Genomic DNA, 20,095 nt, shown 5'->3' on the forward strand with positions numbered 1-20,095 from the left:
TATACTAATGGAAAAAGTCCGGACGGACCTTTTTCCATTAGTATAACTCGATTTACAATGTGCACGCTGGCCAATCAGCGTGCACGTTTTGGGGGGGTCATGGTATAATTTGGTGAAGTACACTTCAGCAGCTCACTATGTTTCTTTCAACTGTGTATTTAACTTTGAAATGCTTCCAGTGTGTTTCATTATTAAATGTAATCTTTTGCTGCTTTAAAATTAATGTGAAAGTCAAAGGATGGTGTATAGACCATAGTTTTATATGGAATATAAATAACGTGTGGTGGCAGGGGACAATGTTTTCTGCAGATTGGTCCAAGAGTAACAGGTTCCAGTAGCATTACCAAACATTAGAGGAGCAGGCTTAGCAGGGGTACTAAAAGGTCATTCCCCAGCTGTCCTTCCATACAGAAGAATGTATATTTTTGCCACAGCAAGAGAACCCTTTCCAGATAGACAGTGAGTTTCCCACAGCTATGGGAAGAGCTCCATTGGCTAGCAGCTATTGGAGCAATGGTGTATATGCATACTGGTCACATATACAGCACTGTACTGTGACACACATAGTATCATTGCATGTTTAGCCTTCCCGGGGCAGGGCACTTCTCCTCCTCTCATGTTTGTTTCCCCTTCAGTAAATAAATTCCTCTTGTTGTATGATGTCATCTTCCCTTTCTCTGATATACTCAAATGTGGAAAACTCACGGTAAGTAGTGCTGATAAGGATGTCTTCCCTAGAGAGGAATGGCCCCCTGCTGAGTAGTTTAGAGCTGACTTTCTTGGCTCCAAAATGAAATGACTGAATGAGCCTGTATTTTAAAAATAAGAGATAAAGGTCAGCAGTGAAGGTAAGGACCAAAACAAAAGCAGAGCAAGACTGAAATAATCCATATTTGTTGTGGATTTTGACTTGCATTTGAGCTGTCTTAGATAAGGCATTTAATTAATGTTAATATGTCATGTGCTTTTCCATCAATAGTTAATCCAGGCTGGAAAAGGTGAAGCCATTAGAATTAAATCTATTCTCCGTTCACTGGTGCCAACTGAGGACCTTGTTGGAATTATCAGCATACCACTTAAACTACCAACTGTTAACAAAGGTAGGTAATTTACTTTCTATACTCTACTTATGGTATTTGTTCTTCAGTTATTTATTAGAAAATGGTATGGGTTTTTGGTTGTAAGTGTATGGAAAACTTACATAGCTGAACAAGTCATACTTTGTCTTTATATATATATATATATATATATATATATATATATATATATATATATATATATATATATTATACTATATAGCATATTAATATATACTAGCTGTGAAAGAATAGATTAGTCAAAAAGGGGATATAAGTTTCCTGTAAGTGAAATACTGAAAATAAATGCAGAATGCAGTCAGTATAAAAGTACCAAAAGAAGTGTTTTTTTTTTCTTTTGCAGATGGCACAATCAATGAGCCGGACATGGCTGCAAGTTTCTGTCCTGACCACAAGGCACCTATGGTTCTGTTTTTAGACCGTGTCTATGGTATTGAAAACCAAAGCTTCTTACTACACTTGTTGGAGGTTGGATTTCTGCCAGATTTAAGAGCATCTGCATCTCTTGATACAGTGAGTAAATAAATGATCATCTTAATATAGAGATCCCCTGAGTTCTTTCTCTACCTCACCATTTTCATCCCAGTCTACTTTCCCTTCCTAAACTGGTAATGTACATTCCTGCTGTTTTCTAAAGAGTAAGATGAATAACTCATTCAGAATATCAGAAACTCATTCAGAAATGTCAGTCTCCTTTTTCATATGTCTTCACTTTCCATTATCACAGTCTCAAATTGACTATTCCCAAGTTCCACTATGCATCTGAAAACATTTTTTATGGCACTCTTTTACTCCTCAAACTAGATGTTCTTCATTCCACATTGCTGCAGTCCTAACTATTGGGTAGTCCGCTGTCCAGTCGGCCCGAATACCAAAGTATATGGCTGACGTCGGTCAGGGCGCATTAGACTGACGTCAGTACGTCAGGGTACTAATGCGCATGACCGACGTCATATCCTCAGTCTTTTTTGCCGCATGGTCCGATGCAGAAGCAATTTTGCGAGTGCAGGTTGGCGTTCTGAAAGTTTCTGAAGCCAGAGTTTCAGACCGAATCAAAGTTGGCTAAGTACCCCGTTGGGGAATATTTTGGTTTTTTCTTGCCTCAGTATTTAACCGGATGTCAGAAAAAGTGAATAACTGTATTTCTTGTGGGAAACAGATACCTCATAGGGATTACCATACTTTGTGTATACCTTGTTTAGGGCCTGAGCACGACGTTGTTGGATGCCGCTCTTGTGCTAGGTTTAACAAACGCACTATTAAGAGAAGGTTAGACTGTGCCAGGTTAGTGTTTGGGAAGCGTTGTAATTATAAAATGCCGTCGGATGCTCCGACACCGGCTTCGGCTAAAAAACGCAAGGACAAAACAGCAAAGCCTAGAGTGGAAGAACCGACAGTCCCAGGCGTCGGTTCTTTAGAAACTCAGTGGAGCCGGAGGTTTTGCCAGGTGTTTCTTTGGAGTCTCAGGGAGAGACTTTACTGTTACAGGATGTATCCTCTCAGGAAGTAGGCCAGGCTGAGGGGGCTTCTCAGGTGGCTGTTCTTCCCTCTCTTCCTAAGGTGGTCAGAGCCTCCCCTTCTGTTTCCAAGGCTTCTTTGAGGGGCAGGCCGAGTTTTGCTTCAGTGGGGTTTCTCCTAGTGCTTCAGGGTCTTTGCCTAAGAAACATATGCTTAAAATGGCAGAGGATTTGATTACTATGATTAGGGTTCTATGCCCCTCCTGATAAGAGGCCTAGGGTGGAACCTGAGTTTGAGAGTTTTGAGCAATGCTCGGAGGCTTCTGAGTCTTGACTGAAGACTTGCAGGAGTACCCTCCTTATTCTGATTCTGATGTGGATGATTCTACTCCTTCAGCTTCCCCTCCTGAGGATTTTTCATTTTCAGAGACTCTGCATTCCATGAGGGAGCATTTTAAATGGGAAGGTCAAGATTTCTCTGATTCTAGGAAAAGGCTTAGGGAATTCTTGTTTTTACCCCAGCATAGGCCTTTAGCTATACCTTCTGTTTTGAATGTGGTGGAAGATGTTTTTGCAGAGGCTTCCCTGAATCCTGATTCTTTGCCTCCTGCCCCAGTTAAACCGGATAGGTATTATAGGGTGCCTGAAGCTCATACGTATCTTTTTAAGAGTCCTAGGGCAGACCCGGAAACTGTCTCTCAGGGGCCTAAAGGTGTGAAGGCCTCAGTTGTTAAAAATCCTGTCCCTCCTGATAAAGAGGCAAGGGCTTTGGATCGATGGGGAAAGAAAGTGTATACTTCTTCCACTTTAGCCATGAGGGCGTTGAATTGTCAGTTTCACATGTTAAAATATCAGAATTATCTTCTTTCACAGTTGAAATCTAAGGTGGATGCTCTGGCGGAAGGTATTGAGTGTAAAGAGTTGCAGGATTTGGTTCATGTGTCTGAACAGGTGGGTAAACATTCCTTGCAATGTGGTTTTGATGCTGTGCAGGCCTCCTCCAGGGTGGCTGCCACTGGTTCTGTTCTTCGTAGGCACGCCTGGTTGAGAGATCAGAATTTAACTGAGCATGTTAAGACACGAATTTTGGATGCTCCCTTGCAGTCTGATGTGTTGTTTGGTTCGCCTGTAGAAGCAGTTTTGAAGAAAATGGAGGACAAGGCTAAGTCTATGCAAACTGTTAAAGATTTTTTGCAGGTGCAGCCTCCGAAATTTAGTAGAAATTGGCCTGCTAAGGGATGGACTTATCCTGCCTATGATTCCCAGTCTAGGGGTAGGTCTAGACGTGGTAGGGGCAGAGCTCAGGGTTCTTTTAGGCCTAGGACAGGGAGTTCCCCTGCTCAGACTTCTGGTGAGGGCAGGGGTCAGTCCTTTCGTAAGCAGACCCAATGACCTGCCTTTTCAGCTGCCAGTTCATTCTCGCCTGGCAGCACCGTTGGGAGGAAGACTGTCTCTTTTCAAAGAAAATTGGGATTTAATTACCCAAGACAGATGGGTTCTGGATATCATTCATCACGGTTACAGGTTTTATTTCCATACCTTGCCTCCTTTCAAAGGCATGCCAGACATTCCTCCTCTACAAAGACTAGAGGCTCACAAGCAAATTTCTCAGTTACTCCAAATAGGGGCCATTCAGCCGGTTCCTGTGCCAGAAAGGGGCCTAGGATTTTATTCTCGCCTGTTCCTAGTACCGAAGAAGGGGAACACGTGGAGACCAATTTTGGATTTATCTATCCTCAACACTTATCTGGACATTCCCAAGTTCAAAATGTTGACGTTACAACAGCTTTTACCTCTGCTGGGCAAAGATCACTGGATGGTAACTTTAGATCTCAAGGAAGCTTACCTTCATGTGCCTATAAGACAAAGTTGCAGAAAGTATCTGCGTTTTCGAGCTGGAGATTCTCATTATCAGTTCTCTGCATTGCCCTTTGGCTTATCTACTGCCCAGAGTATTCACAAAGGTTCTGGCTTCAGTGATAGCTTACTTCAGGCTAAAAGGAATTCAAATCTATCCTTACTTGGACGATTGCCTGATTCTGGCTCAAGAAAAGGAAGACCTTCTACAGCATTTGGAATATGTCATAGCAGTGCTAAGATGCCTAGGGTATTCTGTGAATGAAATAAAGTCCAGTCTAGTACCCTCTCAAGACATGTGCTTTCTGGGTGTGAGACTGAATACAGCAGCCCAGATGGCCTTTTTAACCCCGGACAAACAAAAGAATCTTTCCAGTTACTTCCATCAACTATCTCTTCAGTCCGGGCTGACTGCAAGGACAGTCCTTCAAGCCTTAGGGTTCATGGCATCTTGTATTCTGGTGCTTCCCAATGCCAAACTGCATATGAGGAAGCTACAATGGTATCTCAAAATGTATGGACACAGCACTGCCAGGATTTGGACACTGTCATTCAAATAATACCTTGCATTCAAAAGGAATTTTTGTGGTGGGCTCAGGAATGTCACCTAAACAAGGGACTCTCTGTGACCCGGCCAGAGGCGAGTCAAATTCTAACGACAGATGCCTCAGACATTGCTTGGGGAGCTCATCTAAATGGAAAGTGGATACAAGACAAGTGGCCTGCCAGACTACAGCATCTACATATCAATATGAAGGAGATGTTAGCAGTCCAGTTTGCATTAATGGCTTTCAAGGAGTTACTTCTTCCAGGGCAGGTGTTGATTCTAACAGACAACACAACTGTCATGTGGTACATCAACAAACAAGGGGTAACACATTCTTACCCATTGTGCAGGCAAGCAATGATTTTATGGGAGACTGCACTCAGCTTGCAACTAACTCTTCAGGCAAGGTTTCTGCCGGGAGCACAGAACTCCTTAGCAGATGTGTTAAGCAGACAAATCATGGATCCCCACGAGTGGAAACTGGATCTTCATGTATTTCAAAAGTTGACAGTGTCCTGGGGAACTCCAGACATAGATCTGTTCGCTTCTCCACTAAACCACCAGCTGCCAAAGTTTTGCACAAAGAGGTTTCATCACACAGCTTGGAAAGTGGATGCTCTTTCTTTCAGTTGGAAAAATCTTCATGTGTATGCTTTCCACCTCTGCCTCTTCTTCCAAAGGTGCTTCTAAAGGTCAGACAAGACAAGCCAAGGATGATTTTAATAGCTCCAGATTGGCCTCGGCAGCACTGGTACCCATTACTGAGGAGTCTGGTAAAGAAGCCTCCATGGCCTTTACCCTTGATTCCACATCTGCTGTCTCAGAAGGAAGGTCGTCTGCTCAATGTCAAGCTTCACTCTCTTCATCTAACAGCCTGGCATATTCTGTTTTGAAAGACAGCAGGTCTCAACTTCCTCCACAAGTTTTAAATGTGATTATGGAAGCCAGAAGACCTAGTACAAGGAAAGTGTACGCAGAAAAATGGAAGAGGTTTTATGTTGGACTGCAGCAAAGAATTTGGAGATTTCGGAGCCTAATTTGAGTGTGGCTCTTCAATATCTTACTGAGTTATTGGACAAAGGTTTGTCTTTCTCTTCCATTAAGATTCATGCTGCAGCAATTTCAGCTCACTATGATTGTGACCCACCATTGTTTTCACATCCTTTGTTCAAGCAATTTCTTAGAGGGGCAAAGAATATAAGACCCCCACGTAGAGCTCCTACTCCTGCTTGGGATCTCAATTTTGTGTTGGAGAAACTTACTCTACAACCTTTTGAGCCTGCAGCTACTGCTGAACTGAAATTCTTGTCATGGAAGACTGCTTTTTTGTTGGCCATTACTTCTGCAAGAAGGGTTTCTGAGTTACAGGCCCTTATGGCGGTTGAGCCTTATTTGATTTTTCATAAGGATAGGGTATCATTACGTACTAATCCTTCCTTTATGCCTAAAGTGGTTTCTAGTGTGGCTTTAAACCAAACTATTCATTTGCCTACGTTTTATGCAGATCCCCAAAATAAAGGGGAAAAGATTTTGCACACTTTAGATGTACACAGGCTATTGCGTTATTATTTGAGCAGGACTAAGGATTTTAGGCAGTCTCAGCAGTTGTTTGTTTCTTTTGCTTTGAGTTCTCAGGGCAAGCCTGTGTCAAAACAAACTATTTCTAGATGGATTGGGTGTTGCATTACATTTTGTTATTCCCATCATGGCAAGGAGATTCCAGCTGGGATTAGGCCTCATTCCACTAGGGCTACTGCCACTTCAACAGCATTTCTGAGGGGTGGCAACTAAGGATATTTTGGAGGCAGCTACTTGGAGTTCAGTGCATACTTTCTCTAAGCATTATCACCTTCCTCTCTACTCTAAGTCTAGGGCTGGTTTTGCCACAGCTATTTTGCAGGGCATGTTGTCAGTTCCTGCTTCCTTATGATTTGCCAGCCTCCCTTACCTCTGCTTTGGGATTCTACCCAATAGTTAGGACTGCAGCAATGTGGAATGAAGAACATAGTACAGTTTTGTACCTACCATAAATGTAGATGTTCGAGGATCCACATTGCTGCAGTCCAATTTACCCTCCCTCCTTCCCCTCTGTGTTTAGGGGTGGTTGTGTAGGTGAGGTTATATTCTGCTAATTTTGTATATTTTGTATATATATATATATTTTGGTGCAGGTATGTTGGGAGTTTTTGGTTTTTGGCCTTATCTTTTCAGGGTCTTCTGACATCTGGGGCAAGAAAAGACTGAGGATATGACGTCGGTCATGCGCATTAGTACCCTGACGTACTGACGTCAGTCTAATGCGCCCTGACCGACGTCAGCCATATACTTTGGTATTCGGGCCGACTGGACAGTGGACTACCCAATAGTTAGGACTGCAGCAATGTGGATCCTCGAACATCTACATTTATGGTAGGTACAAAACTGTACTTTTTTTTTAATTTGTTTGATTGCTTTCTTGTTTGTTTTTTCACTAGTTTCATCTGCACAGGCCTGAACTATGAGTTAAGCTAAATGTTTCCTTCCTTGTTGCCACTTCTTGTCCTCCTGTATGACCCCCTTTTTCCCTAACCATCTTTCTTGCTGCATTTTAACCAGGCTGTCTTAGCTTTGCTCACTTCCTTTTTCAGTTTACACAGTTACTCACTTCTTGTTTTAATCTATCTTAATACCTTCCTAGAGTTTCTCCACCAATTTTAGTTTCTCCCACCCATCAGTATTTCTTTACATTCCATTGTAAGTTGAGGACTTTCTTCTTTTGCTCCAAGGCATTCACACTAGCTGTACTTCTGCCCCAGGGATCATGAACCACACTATGCCGTCATCACCATTGCTTATCAGCTTCTTTATCACTACCTCTTCAATGCTGATGATAAACAAGTCAAGGATCCTGAATTTCCACATCAGGATCCTCATATTCCTTCATTTTGTAATGCATTATCAACCAGAGCTTCTGCTAAATTCCTCCCCTTCATTACCCTGGAGATGCTTACTGCTGGAAGATTAAGATTGCCCAAGCCTTTGTTAATCAAGCAGTCATTTATGTTATATGCCAAAGTCAGGGCATGTTAAAAGCAAAGAACAGTAAAACATTAAACTAATACATAATGCTGAATAACACTAGAAAGAAGGCATGAGAAGGACATGTGTATTTGGGATCTTTTAAATCAGCCAGCAGAAGGACTGATCCAAAACTGACAGTCCATTGAGTTCTATAGGAGTGAGGTCCTGTAAGCAAAAGGACAATAGCCAGATGTTCCAGATGTATTGTGGGAATCACCAGCATCCCCACATTAGCTGAGTTGAGGGCACAAGCTGCATAACAGAAGGTCAGTCACATGTTTTGGTGGATGACACCTATACCATGTTTCAACTAAACAAGTCATAAGTAAAACGTTACACATAACTCTGTGGACCACTAAAAGCCAGTGCAGCTTATGCAGAACTGGAGCACTATGACTATGTCTTGTAGATTTAGTAAGTGATCTGGCACTTTAGACACCTGAGATCAGCTCAAGAAATATTAAGCTGCTACTAATGATATGCTTTTATAAATATTCTACAGCATTTTCCACTTTACCCATTCTTCAACACTTTCCAAATCTATAATTATCCGTGCTGCCTACTTCAGAAGGTCTGTATAATATAGCATTCTGCAAGGCCAGCGCAGTATTGCAGCAGTAGCATTGATGCCTTACAACAAGAGGTTCTCCAGTTCGATTCTCGGCTGGGCTGCCTTCTGTGTGGAGTCTGTCTGTCCTCCCTCCATTCATGTGGGTTTCCTCTGGGTGCTCCGGTTTCCTCCCACATTGCAAAGACATGCATCTGCAGCATTTCTCCCCAGGCCTCTGCTGAAAATTGGCTTTGTTCTAAATCAGACTTTCCTGGTTAACAAATAATAAATAAATTTAAAAAATCCTATGGCACTACTGTTCCCAGTCTTTTAATTTCATAATCGCTATATTGTATCTCTCAAGTACATTATTTACAGGGAAGAATAACATACATTTAGCATGCCTCTAGCTGTCTATTTACATTGTTATTTTTGTTTCATTTTTTTCTTGTAGTTCATTGCAAAGCCATATTTGAGTTCTCAGTTTTAAACATGTCAGCTTGTTTTGTTGCATTGTTTGCCTGTGATATCCAATTTGCTTACAGATTTTCCAAGTATTGAACTTCTTGGAATTTTAATCATAGATAGAGGTTGTTTCTTACTGTGTACAACTAATACTCTTTCAGCCTATTTTTTACAACATTATTATTAACAACTCCATTTAAATTATAGTCACAAAAGTATTCTTCTTCTTTTATAACAGCATATTGTAAAGCTAAGTAATACTTTAATGCATTACTTGATGCAAGTGATCTGTCTTACGATGTTTTTTGTTATTATCTGTCTCAGAAGTTAACTCATTCTTCCTGAGGTGTTGTTTATTTGGGAAGGAATAACTGTTTCCAAAGCCTAAAGTACACCATGCTATTAGAGAGATAGTGTAAAATTTGTGAAGTTAATAGTCTGAATGCATGTTCATTCCTGTGTCCTCGCATGCTCTAATGACTTGCCCCTGATTCAGTCCACCCCATTAGGCTTATTTTTGCTGCTGCCACACTGAGTGTAAATAAATGAAGTGTAACAGTATACATCTGGTGGAAATATGTGTGATTCTTAATCCCCTCACACCAAGTGAAATATGCAGGAAATCCCAGTATAATGCTGCAAATTTCTAACAGCATTGCCACTCCCACCAAAGCCTGTCATTCAGTGGCCACCCACCTGCCCATGACACCCACACTTATAACCAGCTAGTACCAGCTAGTAGCCTCAAAACCTATTTTCTGTTTCTATGGTCATTACTGCAGTCATTCCACTCTACCATGCACAGACATTAATCAGAAGCACATCTTACCCTAGCATGTGGTCATCTTGAATTTCAGCTATACTTTTCCTTATTATGAACTGTGTCAGCTGGTGGTGTCCTTTCTCCTCTTGGTGACTCCAATACGCAGCCAGCCACCTAGTCACGGTGTCACCCAATTAGCTATTTTTTCAGTGTATGTAGATCTTTCTCTTCCCCTTTCTTTGTCACCTAGTATTCTTGCTCCCTTTACCTTAGCACATGCCCCAGCAGTGACTAGAGTACACATCCTTCTCCCTTTCCTGTCTCACACCACTATCCACATGCACTGCAAAGACTAACTGTGGTCAAGTGGGCATTCTGTGAATACTTGCACTGTGCAGGTGAGGTACATAGTGGGTACTTTCATGAGCAACAGCTGATTCCTGTAGTGCAGAATGGCCATATGCCATGTTACTTGTGGTGGTGCTGTAACTCCACTGACTTTACTAACACTCCGATATATTAACTTTGAACTATGCTGTATCATGTAGCTGTATTTATCCTTAACCTTTGTAACACCCAAATGCAATCTGACATTTTCATACTACAAGATATATTTAAGGCTAGCTTAGGAATGAGAATGGATGAAAAAACAGTACATTCTGCTTTATTTATTTTTTTTGCAATATTTCATATCTGTCTGTTTGCTAGTGACACTTCTGAGGCAACCTAACAAATAAAATATCACTATTAATCCAAAAAACATGTTTTATACTTGGCATTTACAAAACCACCATGTTTCTTTATTTACTTGCCAACGTCTAGTTACTATCAGTGCTGATTTCTTTATTTTAATTTTATTTGCTAACCAGGCTGATGAACTAGTTCAAAAAATGTTTCTGTCATAATCTAGACCACAACCATTATGTTAAAATCATGTCAAGTGACAAACTGAAGTAAATGACTGCATAATCTAGCTGTCATACACTTACGTAGCAACTTATTAAAATAATAATGTGACATAATAAAACGTAAATATATGCAGAAGTTGAAAGTTAAAAATGATACAGAGGTAAGTGAGAGGTTTTGAGACATTCGCAGGGAAAAGATAAATCCATTGACTAAAAATGAATACAAATCCATGTATTTATTTACTAAATCAATAAAGTATTAAAATTGTAAATACAAACTCATAACATGAACCCATATTCAATGTTAAACTAATGCAAATGGTAAGAGAGTGAGGAAAGAGTGAGAAAGAAGAGTAAAAATAGATTAGTGTAGAAAATGTGTAGGGTGTTTGAGGGGCAGATACAATAAAAAGAATGTGAGTAAGGTTTTGATGATAGAGATACTGAGGCAAGAATTATGGGAAATATTTGTATAAGGTAGACTGAATGCAGTAGGTATGCAAAAGCCTTTCTTAAGGTGCCAAAAGTTGACAGAGATCTAATTTTAAGAGGAAGAGAATAACAAGACCACAGGGATAAGCTTGGAAAAGGGTCTGTCAGTACAGGTTAGGGTAAATGTAGGCCCCCTTAGAGTAGAAACCCCAAGCTGTTGATATCAAAGGAGTTAGGAAGCAATGTATGAGGAGAGTTTGAAGGCTAACAGAAGAGACATATTCAGATAAAGTAGCTTATAAAGTAGTGTAATAAAAAGAAAAGTAGTAGTTTAATTCATGGTAAAACAAGTGAATTGCTTTAGCAGAAAGCAATGGTATAGTCTGCTGTGTGACAGAGCAATGAGGTAATAACTTTTAAGTGTTATCTGAAAACATCTGGCATTATGGGGACATTGTAATGCTGAAATAGGCAGTGCTTACTCTTATTGCTTCATTTGAACTGAGGTAAGAAGTCTACCACTCCAAAGTCAAAATCTTGCTGTTTTCTACACATCGAAATCTTTCTGTTTCCCCCAACACCCTGTGCACCATTGACCGAAACATCTCTGCAGTTGAAATTACCCCCTCATCCAAATACCCTAGGATTTGGCTTTACCAGACTTTCAGTTTACAGCTATACAATGAAAAGCAAAATAAAATAAGATCAACTCCGTGTTCTTCTGGGTTAACAAAATCTAATCAGACATCTCCAAGCCAGCAAGGACAGACTTTTGTGAGAAGTTCCTTTTAGTCTAGGTTAAATTCAGACTTCCAGTCATAGCTGAACCTTCAGAAAAGAACATTGATGCACTGCAACTATCTCTAACAAAATTTGCCACTTTGGGGAACACCACTGCCTCACTCTTTCAAAGCAAAGTGTCTCTTCATCAAACAAAGATCAGCCATCCTACTAGGATCACAGCTCTTCAGACTTTTGTACCTTAAAATGTGCTTACCTAAACCAGCTAAATTGTATACAAAAACTCCCACCTGTAACCTAAGGGGATGCACACAATCAAGTCTCTCACTCTCAACACCCACAGCCAAAGTTCAAGGAGCTCTTTCTCAGCAGTAGTCCCGTCACTCTGACAAATTTTACCTGCCCACCTGAAGGAAATCTGGTACTTTCTCACCTTCAGAACTCAGCTAAAACAATACTTTTTCCAAGAAGCAAATGCTTCTGCCTAAAAATATCTGTATCAGTTGACTCAGTACTTCACTTACCTCCATTTTCATCTGATACTGCTACCAAATCTTTGCAATATTTTACTGTACATATAGTAAACAATGGATTGCTTTCAATGTACCCACTTTCTTGTATGCATTAAACTCCTGTTCTTTTGCAGGTTTTCCTTCCAGCATACTTGTGTGTATTTTATAATTTAAAAGTGGCCTTGTAATTTCAAGTATGTGTTACTTGAGTGTGACTTATTTATAGTATCCCCCCAAACACACACACACACACACACACACACACACACACACACACACACACACACACACACACACACAATTTCAGACTTTCTTTACTTCAGAAAATGTACTCTGAAAGACAAAGCCTGTTATTCCAGCCTAAATGTCAGTAATGCGGCAATGGTTCAAGAGGATTTGGGCAGAGTTTGCTACCTTGCAGTGGGTGGGTGGAGACTATAAGTAAGTTATGTCACTACTTTTATTCATTTACTTATTGCTATTTGATAACCAGGTGAGTGCACTTATTTTCTGTGATTTTTTTCATGTAGGCTGTGCTTAGAAATGGCCAATAATGATAAGTGCACTATGCTGGCAAACAAAGAAAAAAATAATTACATAAATAAGTTTGCAAACTTTAACTGAGGACTATTTATTTGTTAAACCAAAATGAGACCATAGGGTGAGGGATGACCAGATGCCTCATTAGATCATAATCAGACTTATTTGCCATTTCGGTACATACCATATAACTACACATTTGCAGCTTTTCTTGTTTGCATGTTGAAAATGGCTTCTTAAAAATAATCAGGGTTTTAGAGACAAATTCTTCAGTTGTTTAATACTGAATTTGCTTTAACAGGAACCTACCCTTTTTCTGTCTTAGCAATAAACCATCTCCTTATGCCATAAACATATAGCAGCCATGGATCTTGGCACTAACCATTCTCTTCAGAAGGAGTCATGTGTAAGCTTGATAATAGACAGTAAGATCAAGTATTTGATTGTATTTACAAGGGAACAATCGAAGGACTTCTGTATAGCTCCCAGGTATGCAATAAAGTTCAGAAAGTTTAGCATTTTTACTTAGAAAGGTTTGCATAAGTATTTTTTTTACCCCAATCAGACTTCAAATAATTTTTCTTCAGATAGATAGCAAATGTTGGAGGTGTGATGGGAAAGAAAGTGGTAACTGGGAGCATGATTTTTAGGAGTGTAATGGGTTGGCAGATTTTAAATATCTATAAAATACTCTGTCAGAAATATTGGGTGAGCAAATGTCTCTAAGAAAATGTTTCTTATGAGCTGGAACACAGAATTTGAATTGCCTTAACATACTACGGTCTTATTAAGTTTAGTCCATTGGCTGCCAAAAAAGCAATTACTATAAAATGGAAATCAAAATGTGAACCAACTCTGAAGTATTGAATATTGTAAAAGAGATAACACAACTGGAAGTGGCATCTTTAGAAAAGGGAAGGAGCAGATTTCATAGAAATAAATGGAATTTGTGAGAACAATGCATGCAGAATAAAGTTCAAGGAGAAGAGGAGTGAGGTTTAAGGGAAGGCTGGAAACGTGGTTCCCAGTGCCTTGTATTTAAGCAGACCTCTTCAGTTTGGAATCCTCTGTAAGAAGCACTCTCCATGGTCTCCCACTGTTTGCAACTACTCCATTTTGTGCAGAGGGTGGTATCACTGCAGGTTATCTAACCGAAGCTGCTCAATATTTGGCAACTTTTGCCAGACTTATGGAGAGATTCTACTGAAATCCAAAGCATCCACTGCTAAAGTTGAAAAAATAAGTATCTTGTGAATTTCCTTTGCACTTTGCTGACTGTATTATATCATTTTGCTGTTTAGTTTTGCTGATTTTTACAGTACTTTACCTGCACTTAAAAAAACTGTTTTGTTTCATTAAGTAGCTGGTACAGAGCATAGACTAGATTAGTGATGGCAAACATTTTGGGCCCGGTCTGTCAGAAACTTGAAAAATGCCTATCTTGACTCTGCTGGCATCCCCACCCGTGAATAAAAGAGAAACAAGTCTTTACATGTTTATTTTTTTAAAAACTATAGTCCAGTCATATGTGCTGCTATGTATTATAAAAGTAAAAGAAAAATCACTGACTTACAATACAGTAAAATATATGGGTTCTGATAACTGGGCTTAAAATAGTGCACCAAAAAATTATTCTACTTTTAATAGTAATTTTGAATTGAACTGAAAACAATATGGAACACACTGCATTTGATTTGATTAACATTAATTAATGACTTTCCTGTTGCTGAGTTTTACTAGATAAGTGCAGGGTCATATATTTCTTGTATTTTTGTTCGTTCAGTTTCTTTGGTAACTCAGGTGTTGGTGAGTGCTGGTGTGTCAGCCAAAACATCGTAGCGTCTCACCTTTGGCACACGTGTCATAGGTTCACCATCACTGAACTAGATTCAGATCTGCCGAATCTAGACTGTATTGTTACACTTGAGTACTATTCCAGCCATCTTACATTAGGAATGCCCTGCCTGCAACCTTACGGCAGAAGTGTGTAGTCTGAGCCTCATCTGAGTTGGACATTACTGGAGGAAAGCTCGTTGTATGCTTTCCCATTGGTAGCTTAGCTTAAAAGTGTTTAATTTCTCCTGTATTTAAGCTTTGTGTTTGCGCATAGTTGCAACAGGGTTCAGAGGTGCCCTGTATAGATGCCAGTGCCTTGAAAGACAATTTTCTCCTAGACATCTGTTAGTGAGCCCTCCCAAGCTTCCCTGCTGCATTGTGGGAAACTTAGTTGCTCACTGAGAAGTGCTGCCATAGTTTTCATCCTTAGCCTTCAGTAGAATAAGCCCTTTATTAATCAAAATCTGGTCAAACTAGCCCACTCCCCAATAGCAGTTACATTAAAAATTTGCCATAATAGACCGTCAGTTTTCAACCATTTCTCCAGCCAGCCTGATTGACATGGACATCCTGACGTAATGTAGTAACTGCCTCATGTGTATTGACAACCACTTACTCCTAAAACAAACAAATACAATAAGTGAGAGTTGAATTACACTATGAATTTGGAATCAGTTCTCTCACGTAACAACAAGCCGGTCATCAAACAGGCTATCAGCACACATAGATCACATCTCACACAAAACAAGGTCACAACACATAAACCCAGATACATGGAGGCACTCAATAGAAGCCTAACAAAAGATTAGAGGCCTCCCAAGGGCAGACCACTTGCACACAATACAAAGCAAATAGAATCCGCTACATATAACAACACACACAAGTGTCTCAGCAAATAAACCCTGTAAGGCAAAACACCTCAAAACCAAATGTCCTAGTCATAGGTGATTCCATAGTGAGACACACAGATGTCCATCTCACCAGGCAGGACAAAGAGAAGGTCACGGTCCGCTGACTGTCAGGTGACAGAATCTGTCAAATTACACATGCACTGAAGTCACTGAACAGCAATTACCATTATTACTCTGTCATAGTACATGTTGGGGTGAATGACTTGAAACATATCTTTCTGGACTATATGAAGAGAGACATGACTAAGCTCTTAGATTATGTGTCCTAGGCAGGTATATCCATAGCCTAAGCAACATTCTGCCTTCACCCAGGAGGATGGCACAATATAGACAAAAACATAGACAAAAAAATAATTGAGTACAACAATTGGCTTAGCTTCTGGTTTCAGTCCAGAGGATTCAGAATATGCCAGCCAGAGATGCATTGCCAGTGATGGTCTTCACGTGTCTCTCTAGGCTTCAGGATACTGGCAAAGGTGCTTTCCTCCCCCATAGTGCCTTTTTATGCAATGTCAAAACAACAACATTTCCAACATAAAAAAATCCTCTTGAGACTAACTCAAAGTTATGCTGCTTAATGCTAGGAGCCTAAACAGGAAGCTGTTCTCCCTGGAAGCACTCCTTCCCTTGGAAGATGCTGACATCTGTGCAGTTATTGAGACATTTTTCAAAGTTGCAGGGAGCACCCTGGTCATTCAAGACTACAATGCTGTCCACAAGTTCAGACCCCAAAATGACTGTGGAAGAACAAAAGGTGGAGATATAACCATCTTCATTAAAGCCAAATACACCTCAATTCTGGTTAAACAGTATGACTGTCTTTAGCTACTCCAGGTCCCACTGACTATAGTTAAAGCACTCCACCACAACATTGCTAGCTACAGGTCCCCCACCATGACCAAGATAAGCACACCACCTACCTGGACATAATAGATTCACTCACTATACAGCCAAAAACTTTGGTCATGGGACATTTCAACTATCCTTCCATCGATTGGGCAGCATACACAAGTACACTACCCCCTGTGTATTGCCCTTGTTGGTAAGATCAGACCATAAGTCTGTCTTGCTTGAAGCAACAATGATACCTGATACCCAGACAGGAACAAAAAAAACTGAAAAATTTCTCCAAAGCAAACTACAGCCTATGTGGTGATGCTATAAAAAGCTTCACCCCCCCCCCCCCCGCTAACACAGCTAACAATGACTCCTATGCAGAGGATTACACAGATGCCCTGTATAACCACCTGAACAATTGTATAGACTCAGCTGTGCCTGACTGGATCAAAACCAAGTCCTCCTGAAAAAACAGGCCACCCTGGTGGTCCTCAAGTATAGGTTATATAACAAAAGGAAGAAATTGATGTCTAAGAACAAGATTATAGAATCATAGGAAGTTACTAGGCTATTGACCCCGAGGCCCTTATAAGCCTAGTCAAGAGTTTAGCCCATGTTTAGACAAGTCAGCACCCAATGCCCCTGTCCAGCAGGGACACAGGTGGAATCCCAGGGGTGTATTTTCTGTTTCCTATCCAGTTATCCAGATTGCGCTTAAAAAGGGATAATGAGGTGCTCTGGTTGACGTGGAGAGGGAGTCTATTCCACAGATGAGGGATTCTCTGGGACACAAGGGAAGTTGCTCAGCATAAAAAGAATACCCTCCCCAGCTTGAATAAGCAAATCAGATATCTTGTAAAGTCCTCTAAAGCTAGTTATGAAGCTAAATTAGCATCCCTAGCTAAGGATAATCATAAGGCATTCCTTACCTAAGTCGAAAATCTAAAAGAGAATGCCCAGCTATGTGTCAAACTTACAGTGGATGGCACTCCTCATACCGAACCTGAATAAATTTCCAGCCTGCTAGCTGACAGATTTGGGGCACCCCCCACCCCGTCACCACCAGCCATACCCCAAAGCATACCTAACAACAGTCAAATACCTAATATCTCCAAATAGTGGGTCATATCCTCACTCTCCCAAGGCCAATAACACAGCCTCTATAGGACCAGATAATATCCCAGGCTGCTTACTAAACAATCTAAAAGAAGACTTAGCGAAACCACTTGGCAATCTCTTTAACTTCAGCCTGAGCACTGACTTTGTTACAGCAGAGTAGAGAACAGCAACAGTAATCCCCTTGAACAAAGGGGGTCCAACAACTGACCATTGGAACTATAGACCCATAGACCTAACCAGCCTTAAGCTGCAAGGCCATGGAAAGAATTATCATGGACCTTATCAACAAGGACATATGCAACCTTCAAACTCTTGACCCTGACCCAGTTTGGCTTCATTCAGGGAAGCTCATGCTTTTTGAACCTAGTGGACTTCTTTGAGAATGTCAACAAAGCCCTGGATGAAAGCAAAACAGTACATATCACCTATTTTTTCTTAGCCAAGTCTTAACACAATCCCCTACTCAGGTATCACTGAGAACCTCTCCCAGGGTGATTAATCCATGCATCACTAGATGGGTAGCCAACTGTCTCACCAACAGAATGCATACTGCCAAAGTTGGGAATTCCACTTCTACCAGTAGACCAGTTATCAGTGGCATACTACAAGGATCTGTGCTGGGCCCCCTCCTGTTTGGAATCTGTTTCTCGGAAGTCCAGGCAAAAGTAGATGGCTTACTAAGTTTGCTGATGATTGCAAACTGGGTGCAATCACTGAATCCCCAGTTGATGTTCCAGAACACATGATGTTACTAAGCACAGACAAATGACTGATGCCAAAGCCACAGACTAAAACTAAACACAAAAAGTGCATTATTATTCGCTTTGGCAAAAATGAAGTCCCTGAAAATTACAATATTGACAGCACTCCCCTAAGCTCAAACTCAGTGGTGTGAGATTTGGAACACAGGTTGATAGTAATCTAAATTTTGATCACCACATGTCCACAGTAGTAAAAAGCCTTCTACATTGCACATCTTATAAATAAAAGCATTGCATGCAAGACTAAGGATTTGTAAGTCCTCTGGTACTCGACCCTCATCAAACCACTAATACAGTACAACGCTCCCTTTTGCATGTACCTCACCAGACACCTGCAGCAGCTGGAGTGACCACAGAGGTTTCTCACCAAGAAGATTCAGGGCCTCCAAAACGTGACCTACTTGGAAAGACTGAAAGCCCTGTCACTGTACTCTGTATCCTACAGGCTGCAGAGAGACGACTTGAGCCTGGTCTACTGAGCAGGCTCTGTCCTGGCCCTAATGGACATGCTGTACATCTTGCAAGTTAAATGGGACAAGAGTCACTCGCTCCACGGATCTCAACCTAGCCTGTGACATTCGCAGAACATGCTGAAGAGACAGCTATATCTCCCAGAGATTGCCACTTCTCTGGAATAAACTCCCCGTAAAGCAGAGCTCCTTAATAACCCTATTCAAGCACAACCTAAACAATTGGATGGAAGAGCATAAATTCACCTCAGAGGTGGCACCTATGTCTCTCATGGACAGGAGCAGTCAGTGTTGATTATAGACTCGCTCTGAGAATAATGGCCATCTAACCAAGGTCAGTTAGGGAACATGGGTATAACATGCCTAGGCTTGTAAAGGCCCTAGAGCCATTAGCTTAGTAACCTCCTAGGAACCTATGAGCAATTTATGTAATGTTAGATTGAATGACAGTTGCTATACTGAAAGAAAAAAAAAGAAAATATATATATGTAATGTATAATGTGCATACATGAAACAATCTAATTATGGTTTGATTTCTTGTATTTTAATGTATGTGTGCCTATGTCTTGAGATAATTTAATAAAAGTGTTAAAAAAGTATATAGTTTTGCAAGGTTTATAATCACAGTTCATGTTGTCTACATTTTCCTTATGACTGTATAATCATGGTAAAATCATGCATAAAAATATTTGGCATAGCGGTTAAGCAACTAATATACTAGAAAGCTGTAATCATTCACCAGAGTATGCACAACATAATAAGGCTTACTTCTTACAGTTTCAGTGTCATAGCTGTGGCAAAAATATGCTAATTTACATAGAGTATGATTGATATCAAGTATTATGTTTTGTGAGTGTTTTTTGTTGTATATTATGTCAGAACTGTGAAGCTCAGTGGTTATTTGGGAAGAATATGAATAATAAAGTTTTAGATGTAGAATGCATTGTCACTGTAGTTCTAAATTTCTTTCTCTGTTTATTTTACTACAGAGGATATTTGCATGAAAATCCGACATTTTCATTTAGTGCTTATTCATAGGATCATAGGAGGTTGCTAGGCTAATGACCCTAGGGCCCTTACAACCCTAGCCAAGTACAACCCCTGCTCCCAAGAATTTCAAGGTATTAAGTGGAACCAAGTCAATAACTACTGCCCCTGTCCAAGAGAGACACAGGTGAAACTCCCAGGGTGAATTTGTGGTTTCCCATCCAGTCATCAAAATTACAGTTAAA

The 20,095-nt window shown here is 40.5% G+C and overlaps 1 protein-coding gene across 1 annotated transcript in view; it reads left to right on the forward strand.

Annotated features, from left to right (window-relative positions):
* Positions 1–20,095, forward strand: part of RYR3 (ryanodine receptor 3) — a 3,250,282-nt gene that overhangs the window by 2,204,106 nt on the left and 1,026,081 nt on the right. Inside the window, exons 46-47 of the mRNA XM_044074157.1 lie at positions 980–1,100; positions 1,441–1,610. Of these exons, the coding sequence (XP_043930092.1) occupies positions 980–1,100; positions 1,441–1,610 (291 nt within the window). The remainder of the gene's footprint in view (positions 1–979; positions 1,101–1,440; positions 1,611–20,095) is intronic.

Source organism: Protopterus annectens, chromosome 6.part0, assembly GCF_019279795.1.
Source record: "Protopterus annectens isolate FY-2018-M chromosome 6.part0, PAN1.0, whole genome shotgun sequence".
NCBI classification, from domain to species: Eukaryota; Metazoa; Chordata; order Ceratodontiformes; family Protopteridae; genus Protopterus; species Protopterus annectens.